Source organism: Tripterygium wilfordii, chromosome 15, assembly GCF_013401445.1.
Source record: "Tripterygium wilfordii isolate XIE 37 chromosome 15, ASM1340144v1, whole genome shotgun sequence".
NCBI classification, from domain to species: Eukaryota; Viridiplantae; Streptophyta; class Magnoliopsida; order Celastrales; family Celastraceae; genus Tripterygium; species Tripterygium wilfordii.
The window spans coordinates 4199701-4211718 of record NC_052246.1 but is presented as its reverse complement, the minus strand read 5'-3'; the positions used below and the strand labels follow the sequence as shown (position 1 = coordinate 4211718).

The 12018-nt window shown below is 36.5% G+C and overlaps 2 protein-coding genes across 2 annotated transcripts; both read left to right on the top strand.

The window, feature by feature from the left end:
* Positions 1-815: 815 nt before the first annotated feature.
* LOC120016223 lies at positions 816-4858 on the top strand. The gene is made up of 5 exons (XM_038868885.1): positions 816-1165; positions 1468-1545; positions 2427-2508; positions 3839-3981; positions 4490-4858. The coding sequence occupies exons 1-5, from the start codon at positions 896-898 to the stop codon at positions 4691-4693; spliced, it is 777 nt and encodes a 258-aa protein (XP_038724813.1). The 5' UTR covers positions 816-895; the 3' UTR covers positions 4694-4858.
* A 5508-nt stretch (positions 4859-10366) lies between these two features.
* On the top strand, positions 10367-11919 carry LOC120016971 (protein MODIFYING WALL LIGNIN-2). The gene is made up of 3 exons (XM_038869992.1): positions 10367-10848; positions 10953-11158; positions 11399-11919. Exons 1-3 carry the CDS (start codon positions 10744-10746, stop codon positions 11631-11633), a joined length of 546 nt encoding a protein of 181 aa, XP_038725920.1. The 5' UTR covers positions 10367-10743; the 3' UTR covers positions 11634-11919.
* The last annotated feature ends 99 nt before the right edge of the window (positions 11920-12018 follow it).

Below are 12018 nucleotides of genomic sequence, written 5' to 3'. Positions count from 1 at the left end.
TCCACAGATTCAGATCCGATTTCAGATGAAAAAAATAGTTCGAAAAAGCAATAAAACCTCAAAAGTGATGAGCCTTGGTCTGTGGAATTGATTGGTGGTGTTGATGGTCAAAAGAGTTGGTTGTATTGGCCGGATCTAGCTCTTTTCCAAACAATGGCCATGATTTTAAGAAGCTTTTTCAACAAATCAAGTGATAATCGGTGGTCGGTGATGACTGAGTTTTGATCGGGTTGACCAAGAGATTCATTTCAGTAGTTCGTTCTTCAAAAATGATGGTCGGACGATCAATTTCCGATGGTCGACGTGAAGGAAGAAGAAGAGATAAGAAAGAGAGAAAAAAAAAAGAGGAAGAAGAATCAGAGCATGACATCAAAATAAATCTTAAAGATATTTTTAACTTAACACAAATATACTTTTTTGTAATGATTTTCCCGTTTTATCCTTTTGAAATATATAAATCTCATAATATCCTTTTGTCTAATTTCCCCATTAATATTTTAAAATTTAACGGAGAAGTAGGATCCACTTTACCTGCATATATGTGGCTCCTCTCCAACACAATTAATATTGATCGTGCCGAGTCACTGAGAGCATCCACAATGAACATTGTATCAAGTGCTTGAAAGTACAATTTAAGATGAAATGCAATGTTAGTTAGTTGCTCACAATGAGCAACATTTGACATTCTAAGACATATGGTCATATAGAAATTTAACCAATTTAGAGTATGTCTAGATGAATAAATAATAATAAATACAACCAATCAAAAAACGCCACATATTTTTTCCTCTCTAATATTTTCCCCCTTTTCTTGTTCTCCGTCTTTCTCTCTCCCCTATCAATTGCCTTAACTCAGTTCACATCTCTTCATGCCAGCATTCTCCTTCCTTTCGCCATGAAACTGTCTCGACCCTTCATCGCTAGACCCGTAATAGCTATACCAACACCAAGAAACAATGCTGTCTTTGTTGAAGCTCGTCGATTCAGTCGAAATCTGAGATGGGTCTTTGAGTTTAGCCCATTGGGAGCTAATCCTCCGGTGACCATAACAAGAGGCTCAGTTCATCACCTATTACTGGCTGCTCCAGTCGATACATGCTCTACTTCTCCGGAAATCGTATCCAAAACGGAGAAGTTGGAAGCTTTAGAGGAAAACGTTGAGAAGGTGATAATCTTTGGTATAAGGGACTGTATGGCTTTCATGATTAGTTACGTCCTTGTGTGTATGTTGAGTTCTTTCTATTTCGGCGGTAAAGCTCATAAGTATGTTTGTTGAATCCATACTTTGCTTTTTGCTAGATAAAAAGCTATAATGTGATGAAGAGAGAAAATCCGAACCTCTATTTATTTTGTTCTTGCTTCCCTTAGAGTAGCCTTTGTGATTTTATGTTTAGTACACTTGATAAGATAAATTGGCTGTTGTCATCTTTTTTCTACCTCTCTTAGATTATTTTGGACTCTGTGTAGGTTATTTATGGGTGCCGCTTCTTGACAATTCTGGCAGTTTTTGGCTCATTGATTGGATCATTTCTGTGTTTTGTAAAGGTACGCTTTGGTTAAGCTCTAAATGGCATAGAATTGATTTGTTTCTGGTTCTAAATAATTTCCTTTTCTTGGTAGCAAGTATGGTTGAATTTTTTCAGTGACTGAATAGGCTTTCTTGGTAACAAGTATGGTTTCCTTTGAGCATGAACTAACCTCCTCTCATCCCTGGGCCGGCTTCCAAAAGAGAAACCACAAGAAAAACTAATTCATTAATCTTAATTATTTCCTTCTTGAGGTATTTGTCTAATGCAGAGTTAGTTGTCTTGTAAATGCAACACGATGTAAAATGTGTATACTGAAGTGCACAATTTCACAGAACACATTCTTTATTTTGGTAGCACAAGCTACAACAATTGTGTACCGTGGTCTCAAGCTCTCTAATATTTATATACTATATTTATCATTTACGCATCTAATGCTTTCCAAAACTGAACATGGCATCAGTATTTTTTCCGAGAAATGAGGAGGCATGTCAAATCAGAACTTTGTTTCACTATCTGCTCAAATAGTAAGCTTAGTGGTGGCCTCCAACATTTTTCTTCCCAAACTTCTCTTAATTATCTTAAAATGATTATATATTTTTTACTATAGCTAGTCTAGTAACTTAGATGTTTTTTACTTTTGTACGTTGGCGAACATGTGGCTCAGTGGTAGAGTTGCCGGGATGCAACTTAGAGGTCACACATTCAATTCCTGTAAGGTCTGTCTTGCATGTCCCCGATCCCGTCCACTGTGGGAGCATTGTGCCCAAGTGTTGTTTACCTTTTGGCAGCACTTTTTTTATCGTACTGTAATTGTGTTTTCATGATGCATTTCTCTTCTGAGTCATCCAGTCCTCCTAAATATATATTGATTAATATAAGCTAAATGTGACGTTGCAGGGTTGCGCTTATGTTGTGACCTCTTTCACTGAGTACTTCGTTAATAATAGCAAAGTCATTTTATTGCTGGTGGAGGCAATAGGTAAGTGTTGTGAATCATTTCTGATACTCATCGTCCTTCTTTCTTCTTTTTAATTTTTTCTCAGCTTATTATCACTTTTATGATTCAAGTTAAAATTTAGCACCATTAGATTTTGTTTTGTGATAAAAAAATGATAAAGAGTTCATTTGTTTGAGTCCATCAAAAATACTGTTCAAGAATATTTTCTAATCCCTCTAACTTTGTAAGTTTTATGACCCAATCACCCCTCAAGTTCTTTTGTTCTATTGCAATATTTTAAAAATAATGCACACGTTTTTCCTTGTTCTTTTTTTTTTTAAATTATGGAACACGAGAAGGACTCCAAGACATCCCATCTATTTTTATCTGAAGAGAATATAAGATTTGAACAAGGTCATATGTATTTAGGATGAAGGTGTGCACTGAATCAGGTGCATTGAGTAATTTGGATCGTGCTTAAGGTTGACTTCAAGGACTATCGTCAATTACCAATCGCTTGAAAATGTTAGGGTGAGAATGTAATTGTCTATATTAAATCAAGGACTGGTACAAGTTTAAAGGTAAGAATTAGAGTCTGTCAAACTTTGAAGAGCGATAACTACTGAGAACCCAACCCCATATTTGGATATATGGTGAATGGCTCTATAATAATATGGATGACTTGAAATCATCCTTATTAGACCCCTCTCAGAGGCAAAATGGTAGGGACTAGGAGGACAAAGCGGAAAGTAGCACAATGATATCAAAACAACCCCCTTGCAATGGCTTTTGGAAAGATCTTGAATTGAGGTTAGATTGGGTTCTGAATTTTGAGAATTTGGGTAAGGGGTATTATGAGATCCGGATCCCAATTCCGCATTGGATATATGGTGAATGGTCGAATACTGTATATGGAAGACTTGGAGTTAACCTTGCAGGGAGCCTTTTGGAAGCAAAAGTGCAAAACCACGAGGCCTAGTGGGCAAAGTGGAAAAGCCCTCCAGTTGGGGTTGCCAGCTCTTCACAATCCCCATGTCAGGGATTTTGGAAGTTTCGCAAACATTATATTTATGTTCAATGCTGTAAACTTGGTTTCCTTACATTTTTATGCTGCAAAAAATTTAAGTTTAATTTTCTTTCCTTTGTGATGATTCCTCTTGCATATATCTTTTCCCATGGCTGCACCATTTTTGGGTTTCAGTGAATTTATTTTTTAATCAACAATAAAAAAAAGGCATTTATGTTTGCTATTTGAGCACTGGTAACTAGTAAGTTCTATATGGACATGCCTCATGGGCATCTCTTCTTCTTTCATCAATAATGTTCCTATGAAGTCGTTAGTTATGAATTTATGATCCTTTTACACTTTCAGATGTCTATCTCTTGGGAACAGTGATGCTGGTCTTTGGAATGGGTCTTTATGAGCTTTTTGTTAGCAATCTCGGTCCTGCTCAGTCACCATCAGGCAAAGGAGTTCCGCAGGGGTCAAATCTTTTTGGCTTATTCACCCTCAAGGTAGGCTCCTTGTGTCAGCAATCCTTATATTATATCCATAATCTCAAGGTTTTTTTTTTCCACCTTGCTTAATTTATAGTCATTTGCTGGTTGTATCACATCTCTACCTAGATCAATGGCGATAAAATCTAGTTTCACTTTTGGTAAATGTTGTCGTTTCATCAAATAGCAACCGAGAACATCAAAGTTGAATACTTTTGAATTGTATCTTACATTTTTTCTTCCTATTAATGTATGAATCGAGGTTATAGCCTATAGGACCTTCTATTCTTCTGTTGTTTTGCATGTAACATGTGTTTAAATCAACTTTATATTTAAATTCTTATCTGGCCTAGGTAAAAAAAAAGGTCTTTCCATGATGAATCTAGGTTCCAGTTTATGTTGAATGAGTTAAATGACCTTTGTCACAAAGTTCGAGGCTCTTAATTAGCCACTTAGGGTACCATCTTTTAACTGACTGGTAACAATATATGCTAAAATTTGCTTAATCATTTCTCTTTGTCTGCAGGAACGACCTCGATGGCTGGAAATCAAATCTGTCAATGAGCTGAAAACAAAGCTTGGCCATGTTATAGTAATGCTGCTGCTTATTGGTTTCTTTGAAAAGAGTAAGAAGGCAGTTATACACTCTCCCTTGGATTTGCTTTGTTTCTCAGCTTCCGTACTCCTTTGCTCTGGTTGCCTCTATCTACTTTCTAAGCTCGTTGACTAAATAAAGTCATTTTGTATACAGCTTAGGTTTTGTACTAGACTATGAATTGAAAGAATCAAACAGTCTGATGCATATGTACATATGTCTAAAGAAAATGAACATGGTGGTTTTGTGTTGCTGTCCCTTCTATTCTAAAGAAAATGAAGCATATTTGTTTTATCATTTACGTTCCTTTCCCTTATATTTTGTGATGAAATATGAATCTGTGAATGCACTCTAGTAAAAACTCTTTACCTTCTTCTTTATGCTTTATATATTCATGTGGTTTTAGAATGTTCTCCTTGAAGTGATTAAATCATGAGAGCTAGTGTATCTACCACTGATCAAATAGCTTGTTTGCTTTGACACTCATCTACAATAGCGTGTCATGTGCAAGAGCATGCATACATGGAACCACACTGACAGGCTAGGACACACAAAAGAATCAAGATTTAGATATAGGACAATGTCAATAAACAACCCATCTATCTTCTTCTTTCTTTTTTTTTGGATCAACCCATCTGGTTGACAAAAAGCTTTATTAGCTAATTTGAGTGCAGTGCAGTGCGTAGAAATGCAATGCCACAACATAATGCCTGAGGCTAGAACCTTATCTAATCCAAGTCACTTCTTCTACCTTTTGGGATGTAAGTATTATTTCTGGGGAAGGTTAGGATATGTACGTAGTGATTAACTATTTCTGTGCAACATGTTGTATATCTATTGAATGGTGTGAGATATGAACATAAACTAGCAATTTTCATGGGTAAGGCTGCTTTGGGAACTTTGGAAGGAAATGTTCCTTAAATAATTATAGTTTATGGATAGTTTATAGCTTGTTAGAAACTAGAAAGTATTGCAGAACTGTCACAAAAGAATGTTTAAACTTTAAAAACCCTAGCTTTAACTGATGACAGTAGAGCAGGATGCCATAAAAATTTGAACAATGAAGAGGTTTTTGTATATGCGAAACCAAACATGTTAAAAAGCCTTCTTTTTTTACCCTAAAATGACTTGGAATATTAAGAGGCAGCCATATGTCAACCTAGTTAAAAGTTAAATGTCATATCAAAGGAGCTCGTAAAGCCTAAGAATCTGATACCTTGTTGTAATGTGCAAGTTGAGGAAAACCAGGTTTCTGATATTTGTGGGGCTACTACACCCTGGCCTATAGATCCTAGTGGTGTTTCTCTAGTTTAAAAAGGTGATCAAAGCATAGAAAACTGGTATTGTTGACTGTTGATGCCATTGCCAAGTCACTTTTTGTTTTTCTCTTTTATTTGTGTAGGGGTAGTGTCAATATATTGATAGCATCACATGGTACTAAATGGGGAATGGTTCTAGGCTGGGATTGGTCAGGAAGAGAAAGTGAGGAAAAAGGAAGATTTGTTCCAAACCATGGTGATCATCATAGGGTAGAACCCTACTCTCTATTTATCGGCTAGTTTTATATTCACGTTTATATGATAAGGGTTTCCTTAGACGAACAAAAATAAAAGTAAAGGAGTGATGGCGAATGAAGGAGGAGGGGAAAGTGCATTAAAGTGTATGGAATCTCTCTCTCTTTCACACACACACACAGATAGGAGTGAATTAATGGCAGACAGCGGATCAAGAGCACATGATTTCTGCTAGACTGGTCAATATGTCCAGGAATCTATCAAGTTATGCAGGAAAATTTGTTCTGACATGTAAATGAACAGAACATGAGAGAGTAAATTGTAGAGCCCTCATCCAGGAATTTCCTCTAAGACTAGATCATAGACCAACGGTACCTGCCTAACTTAAGTGCGTGTATGTGTCAATTGTAGTTGAGAAATTGAGCTGAAAATCTTCTTCTTGAAGCATATAGAAATGAAGGACGTCATGTTAGCTATTGAAGAAAGGTTGATGTAATAAATAAAAATGTCTTATTAAATCTTTTGTAGGTTTAGTAGAGAGGCATTTTCTTAACAGTAAAACCCGGGGGGGGGGGGGGGGGGATGAATATGTAACTTGGTGCAAACGTTAGTCTCTATCCACCTGCTTAAAACAAACCTGAAATTTAAAGCAAAGTATTTTCTTGGTGTTGTCTTATCAAGATCCATGCTCTTTCCCTGTATGTTGTATATTAATATCGACGGGTGGCTCTGAGAAAGCTCTTTGAATTGGAAAGGAAGAAATGCCAAACTTACCCTAAATGGATTATTCCCATGTTAGCTTCTTTTCATTTATATATTGCATTAAGATCATAGAAATCCTAGGTGCCATGTGTTGCAAGACCATCGTCTATGTGTTTTTGCTTGCATGTACATTCTCTCCTTAAATAGGACACTCTATGCATCATTTATATATACTAAGCCATATGCACCATTAACATTTCATTTCAAGAAGCTTGGCAAGCTTTCATTTCTTCTTCTTCTTCCAGTTAGTGAGTAAACCTCTTCTCTCCATCAATAATAAATAGAAATGGCATCCAAAAGCTTCATTTTGTGTTTTTATGTGATCCTTTTCTTACTACATGGTCACTTTGACTCTGTAGCAGCGAGAATGCCTCTAAATATGCAGTCACCAAATATTCCAAGAAGTGTTTACCCACCACCCCCAGTGAAACCTGGAGTCCCTTATTCGAGCAAGCAGAGACCTCCTTCCATTGATAGATATTACAGTATAATAAATCGTTACAAATTTACTGAGACAGAAGCTTTCAGGCCAACAAGTCCAGGTCATAGCCCCGGTGTTGGCCATGAAGAACCTCCACCTGCTCCTTGATATAGTGCTTGTTGGCATTTGCCTGGTGAGAGGAAAATAATAAGTATTCTAAAGGGTTGCTTGTAGACTGGGGTGGTGAGCTAGTGTTTTATGGTGGCATGAGTACCGCAGGGTTTTGACTGTGTGTGTAGAAAATGACTTTGTTTATCATTTTCTTTCGATGTCGTTTTCTTTTTCTTTTTTGTCCTTTTTTCTCCTTTTGCTTCGCTCTTGGAGAGAATTTTGGATATTGCTGGCTTTGTGTGTTTCAGGATTCAGCTTCTTTGTTATCTTGTTCTTACGTACTTGATTAGCATTTTCTGTAGCTAGGCTGTTAAACCATTCCATATCCCCATATTTATATGTATACAGACATGTATATATGCTTTTGTTTAGCACTATAATTCTTTGTTGGAATGGGAATGTATTCATATCAGCTATCAAGCAATTTTGGTGCATGGTCTCCTCTTTCCATCTCTATGTTGCCTTACAGCCCACTGCTTTGGACAATTTTGTGGCATCAATACTGAGAAATAAGCCTGTATATATATGTATCTATGTTGTTTCACATGATATAATATCAAGAATAAATATCTCAAAAAATAAATAATAGGGTCTTAGAAATATTCTCCAGATAGTTTATGCATGCATTGCTCCATATATAGAGAAATCCTTGGATTTAGGTTTTTATGGATGTATTAACAGGAATTGTAACATACTTGTCATAGTCTTACAAAGGGAGAAGAAATGGTGTGTTCATATGTTGTTCTGAAAGTATTGGTTGGTTGGTTGTGTGTGAAAGAAAGCAAGCATGGAATCCAATCAAATTTGGGTAAGGCTACTATAAGTACAAAAGCCAGGTACAAACTTCTTTTTTTCTTTTATGTGGCAAAGTCTCCCTTTGTTTTTAGATTTCCTTAGCTAGTGTTTTTGCTTTTGTAAGATCAGGTGCTGATACCAAATCAACTTGGCACTTTATGTTAAAACTTTTGCTATTTGAATTCATATGTCAAAGCTGTGCCTGTGCTAGCCTAGGTTATCAAATCTGCACTCTCTTGTAAAGAAATCCAAATAGATCAGGTTAATAAATACCTAGTACTAATTTTTCTTTATATCCTGTGATCCTCCCCAAGGCAGGACACCTTGAACCCACCCCGGTAGAGTAAACTTCTGGATCCGTACACCGTACCTTCAAAAGTTTTTTACATGGGATCAGGGTAAGTTGTTGACCTTTTTACATGGGTTATTGACCCCAACGTGTTAACGAGAGTTTTTGAACCTAGGACCTATGGGGTTTATATGGAATATCAGGAAACAACTTGTTCAATAGATTTAGTGTATACCTAGTACTAAGTTGCACTATTTGAGTAGCATCTTTTTTCAGTTGAGCTAAGGAAAAGGTTGGCATAAGAATCTAAGTTAATAAATCAAGCATTGATGCCTTTTTTAAGTTATTAATTTAGTAGTTTCCGTATTATAGACACCTAGTTATTTGCAAAACCCAGCAGTGGTGGACGTATGTTTCAAATGTAAACTATTATTATGTTTAGATAACCTTCTTTTGGGCAGAACCTGATCCTCATAATTAAAACAATCATGTCTAGACCCAGCCAGTTTATACTTTTTATATAACCTATAAGTGAGTGGTGATTATATCGAGACTTGTATCACTCATCGGTTAGGAGTAAGTCATCGATGTGATTTATAAGTGAAGATCCTAGCTCTCCCAACCAATAGGATCCTTTTGATGACAAAATCATACAGGTTTTAGGTCCAGGGCGGACAATACTTCTTCAAGTTGTTTGAATTGGATTTATGTGGTGTTCTCACGAGTATCCGATTTATAACATAATTTATACTGAACCTCGCATAACCAAGCTCACAAATTGATATTTGTGCTACAATGGTTGTGCCTAAGTAGCCGATTTACTTTATAAGTGAATATCTAATTTCTCTCAACCAAGATTGCCCTTGAATGTGAAGAAGGCAAGCTCAAATGAGTATGAGAGGTTTGTAAAAGAGGACAGTTTCAGGCAAGAGAGACTTGTCAACACCTACTCCAATGGATGAAAATAATGCTTTGTGTCATTTCAAGCTGTCCAGTGAGCAAGAAGGACTAGTGATTCATCTGTTGTAAGTAGTTGAATACCCCTATCATAAAGAAGGAAAAAAAAAAGTAGTTGAGTACCATTCCAATTGAAGCAAGAATTAAACGCTACCTGATGATAGACAATTGATTCTCAAAAGCAATCATACATTTAACAGTGTAAGGGATTGTCCTAGTCGATTCCTTAAATTCCATGAAATCAATGGATCTTAAGTTCGAAACATTTCACTAACACTTTTGGGTCACACCCCTTAATCTTGTGTTGTGTAAGAAACTTTCGAGACTACGATGCACAGAACTAACAGTTTACTCTGCCTGAGTGGGTTCATTGGGCCCTGTGCCTTGATCAGCTTCCTTGAATATTTTTTTGTTAAACATACATTTGGTTCTGGTGATATTGTGGAAAAAAAGGTTCTGAATTATGAAAGAATTGTAGAAGAAAAGAAAAATGAAGTTAGAATTTTCAACTCTCGAGGAAGTTTCAAAGAAGAAACCTTGAAGCATTCCCACTTGGAAACCAATCAATGCCACTAGATCAATGCCTGTGATTGATTATTCTTTTCATTTCTTCTGTTGACATCAATAAGTCCATGGATCCATTACAAACTCGAGAGAGAGAGAGAGAGAGAGAGAGAGAGGGTTCTTTGAATTTTTTGTTTAGTAATTAATACTAAATTTATATCTTCCTAGGACAGTATTCATTCACTGTCCCTTAGGTTGTTTCTTGTTTCTTCTTCAAAACGAAGGAATACCTTGTTTATAAAAAAATAATTGTTTCCTTTTTAATCAATAATCCCATTTTCTACCAGTATTTTAAAGCCAAAAAAAAAAAAAAAACAGAACACAATTATAAAATTGTCCAATCTCTGGAAAAAGGGAAAAAAAAGAATAATTCCTGGTCAATATTTTGGTGAGGTATTATCTCTTTCACATCCTGGCAATCCACCCTTGAGTGAACAGTAGTTGACCAGATCCATGTTAATTGAGAAGAAATAAAGCCCCTCCACACAAATATTCCAAAACCCTCTCAACTAAGGTAAGGAATGGCATATATCTCTCCTTCAAAGCAATGAAAAACTGCCTTGGAAGGACCTACAACACCAATACTCTTAGATAACCACATCTTATTATACCTTGAGTAAGCTTCAAGCTTCCTCCCCTCCTCTCTTATGTTTACTCTGTAGCAGGCTACTTTCAGGGCTTCTCCGAAGATCACACACATTAGTTTCTTCCAATGGAGAAACACCGATACGGGTTCGTTTTCGCCTTCTCCATCGTCATCTCTCTCGGCCTTATCTCCTTCATTTCCTGCATTGTTGCTGAGTTCAAGAGAGCAAAGGTATAGAAGTCCTAATGATTTGTATCAGTCAATTTCTCTTCCAATAAAGTCTGTTCTGTTGGTGATGAAAGTGTTTTCTTTTCTTTTCTTTTTTTTTCAAACAGTGGAAAGACATGAGGTTGGTTGGAAAATTGTGTTATTTGCCTGGAAGTCCTGCATATGGATTTGGACTTGCTGCCATCATCTGTCTATCCATTGCTCAAATAGCTGGGAACCTGGTGATCTGCAGGATATCTTATTCAAGAGAGAAGGGCAGCATTAGAAAAGCTAAAAGACCCAAAAATACAACAACCCTTCTGGTCCTGTCCTGGTAGGTGTCCATCTCCTTCTTCTCTGTTCTTCCATTACAATTCAATTCAGAGCTTGAAAATGAGTGGAAGCTTTCCACCAATGTTAAACAAAGTAAAGGACAGCTGGAGATGTCTAGACCTGATAATCCAAACTGAGATTCAATTCAATTCAACGCCTAGATAAAATAAAATAACTCGATAGCATAATTTCAATTAAACTATTGAACATAAACTAAGCCTAGAAATGCCATTTGTTGCAGGGTAAGCTTTGGTATTGCAGCTATTTTGTTGGGTGTAGCCACAAGCATGAGCAGGAAGCAACCCTATGGGAAAGGGTGGTCAAGGGGGGAATGTTACCTGGTCAAGAATGGAGTGTTCATTGGATCTGGAGTTCTAGTCATGGTCAATGTGGGTGCCATAATAAGAATAGCCCTAATGACAATAAAGAAGACAAAAGTTGAGCAAGAAATCGAAGGACATGCACAAGTTGGATAAAACAAAAAAGAAATGCAACAGAATACACTAATTTTGAGAGGCAGATTGGTATTCATGTAAGAGGGAAAGGAAGAAAACCCACAAGAAGCCACAAATACAGAGAGCTTCAAGAGCACATTTTTATTTTTCCCCAAATTGGCAAGTGGATAATAAATGAAGGGATCACCCCTCCAAAAGGGCAAGAGCAAGGGGAACTGCCGCATTTCCAGCCTACAGATTAGTCTGAAAAATGTCAATAATAACAATAAAACTATTTATCCAATGGATTGAAAGAGAGATTGAATCATTACACATGTTTCATTCCACTCTAATATACTCTTGACATCACTTAGATTACACTTCATCAACATCATCATTCATTCAAGCTTATAACATACATGACAAA